At 45.3% G+C, this 1,864-nt stretch overlaps 1 protein-coding gene across 1 annotated transcript; it reads left to right on the top strand.

Moving 5' to 3' along the window:
• Window positions 1–7: 7 nt before the first annotated feature.
• Window positions 8–1,771, top strand: LOC112618064 (disintegrin and metalloproteinase domain-containing protein 29-like; the record flags this gene model as incomplete). Its single annotated transcript, XM_025374669.1, has 1 exon — window positions 8–1,771. A coding segment is annotated over one exon (1,539 nt), but the record flags the coding sequence as incomplete, so codon positions are not given.
• Between the last annotated feature and the right edge of the window lie 93 nt (window positions 1,772–1,864).

The following is a 1,864-nucleotide window of genomic DNA, read 5'->3' as shown; positions in this document are numbered from 1 at the left end:
TCGTATATATGGCAATATTACAACTTGTTCCAAAGAGGTGGTCCAGATGTTCAGTGTCATTGACAGCATTGTTCAAAATATTGATCTGCGGTACTATATTTATATTTTGACCATATATAATAGTCGTGACCCAGCCCCTGTGAATGACTATCGATATCGTAGTCCAATACTTAACTATTTTAGAAGAACCTTTTTTGATACTTTTCGTGTTCATTCATCCACACTACTTATTAAAGACGCGCCACATGAATCTAACTATGAACCAAGAAGATATAGCTTTTGTTCACATTTAAGCCTTATACACATTGGTACTCTAGACAGACATTATTTATTGGTAGCCGTCATAACAACCCATATACTGATGAGAAGTTTGGGTGTGGCTTATGATTATAAATACTGCACATGTCAGAGAAGGACCTCCTGCATTATGCAGCGATATCCTGGGATGACAGATGCATTCAGTAACTGTTCTTATGGACATATACAAAACTGTTTTGTAAGTACAGGCCAGTGTATTTTCGAAGCACTCACTCCAGTGTATAACGAAACCATGACAACGGTTCTCTGTGGAAACCTAATCGTGGAAGGGAAGGAGGAATGTGACTGTGGCTCCTTCAAGCAGTGTTATGCCAGTCATTGCTGCCAAAGTGACTGTCACTTCACACCGGGGAGCATCTGTCATCTAGGAGACTGCTGTACAAACTGCAGCTTCTCCCCACTAGGGACTCTCTGCAGACCTATCCAAAATATATGTGACCTTCCAGAGTACTGTCATGGGACCACCTTGACATGCCCCCCAGACTTTTATTTGCAAGATGGAACCCCGTGCACTGAAGAAGGCTACTGCTATCATGGGAACTGCACTGACCGCAATGTGCTCTGCAAGGCGATCTTTGGTGTCAGTGCTGAGGATGCTCCTGAGGACTGCTATGACATCAATCTTGAAAATCACCGATTCGGACATTGTACTCGAGAACGAACAGCTATCGCCTATGAGGCTTGTGCATTAATAGATAAGTTTTGTGGAAGACTGCAGTGTACCAACGTGACCCATCTTCCCCGGCTGCAGGAACATGTTTCATTCCATCACTCAGTGAGAGGAAGGTTTCAGTGTTTTGGATTGGATGAACACCGTGCAACAGACACAACTGATGTTGGACATGTGATAGACGGCACTCCTTGTGCTGATGGAATCTTCTGTAATAACAGCCAGTGCAATGCAACTATCACTTCACTGAACTACGACTGTTACCCTCAGAAGTGCAGTTACAAAGGAGTCTGCAACAACAGAAGGAACTGCCATTGCCATATAGGCTGGGATCCTCCACGGTGCCTAAGAAGAGGTGCTGGTGGGAGTGTCGACAGCGGGCCACCTCCAAGAAGAATACGTTCGGTCAAACAAAGCCAGCAGTCAGTGCTGTATCTGAGAGTGGTCTTTGGTCGTATTTACACCTTCTTAATTGCACTGCTCTTTGGGATGGCCACAAATGCGCGAATTCTCAGGACCACCACAGTTGAGAAAGTGACAGTTACTGACCCAGAATAAGACTAAGTCAACCTCCCGACCCCGGTAAAGATACAGAGAATATAACAGCAAAATCTATGGAACAGGATCACTGAGGGGGATGCCAAAGCTCAAGTCCACACTTCTTGAAGTCTGCAGGAGGCACAGGGTCCTGTCTCACATCATGGGGAAACGGGAGGCGTTGGCTTCTGTCTCAGGTTCTTGTAGTTCACTGATGCTCACTCTGAAATAAATCTTCAAGAACACGTATTGGTGCTCTCCACATTTTCTTAGACTCTGTTGGGAGCCCAAACTTGGCCAGAGCCTCTGGTCTGGAGAGACCTAAGTGAGCAGGCAGGT

The sequence above is a fragment of the Theropithecus gelada genome, unplaced genomic scaffold, assembly GCF_003255815.1.
Source record: "Theropithecus gelada isolate Dixy unplaced genomic scaffold, Tgel_1.0 HiC_scaffold_8864, whole genome shotgun sequence".
Taxonomy (NCBI): domain Eukaryota; kingdom Metazoa; phylum Chordata; class Mammalia; order Primates; family Cercopithecidae; genus Theropithecus; species Theropithecus gelada.
This window is presented reverse-complemented; position numbering and strand designations above follow the sequence as displayed.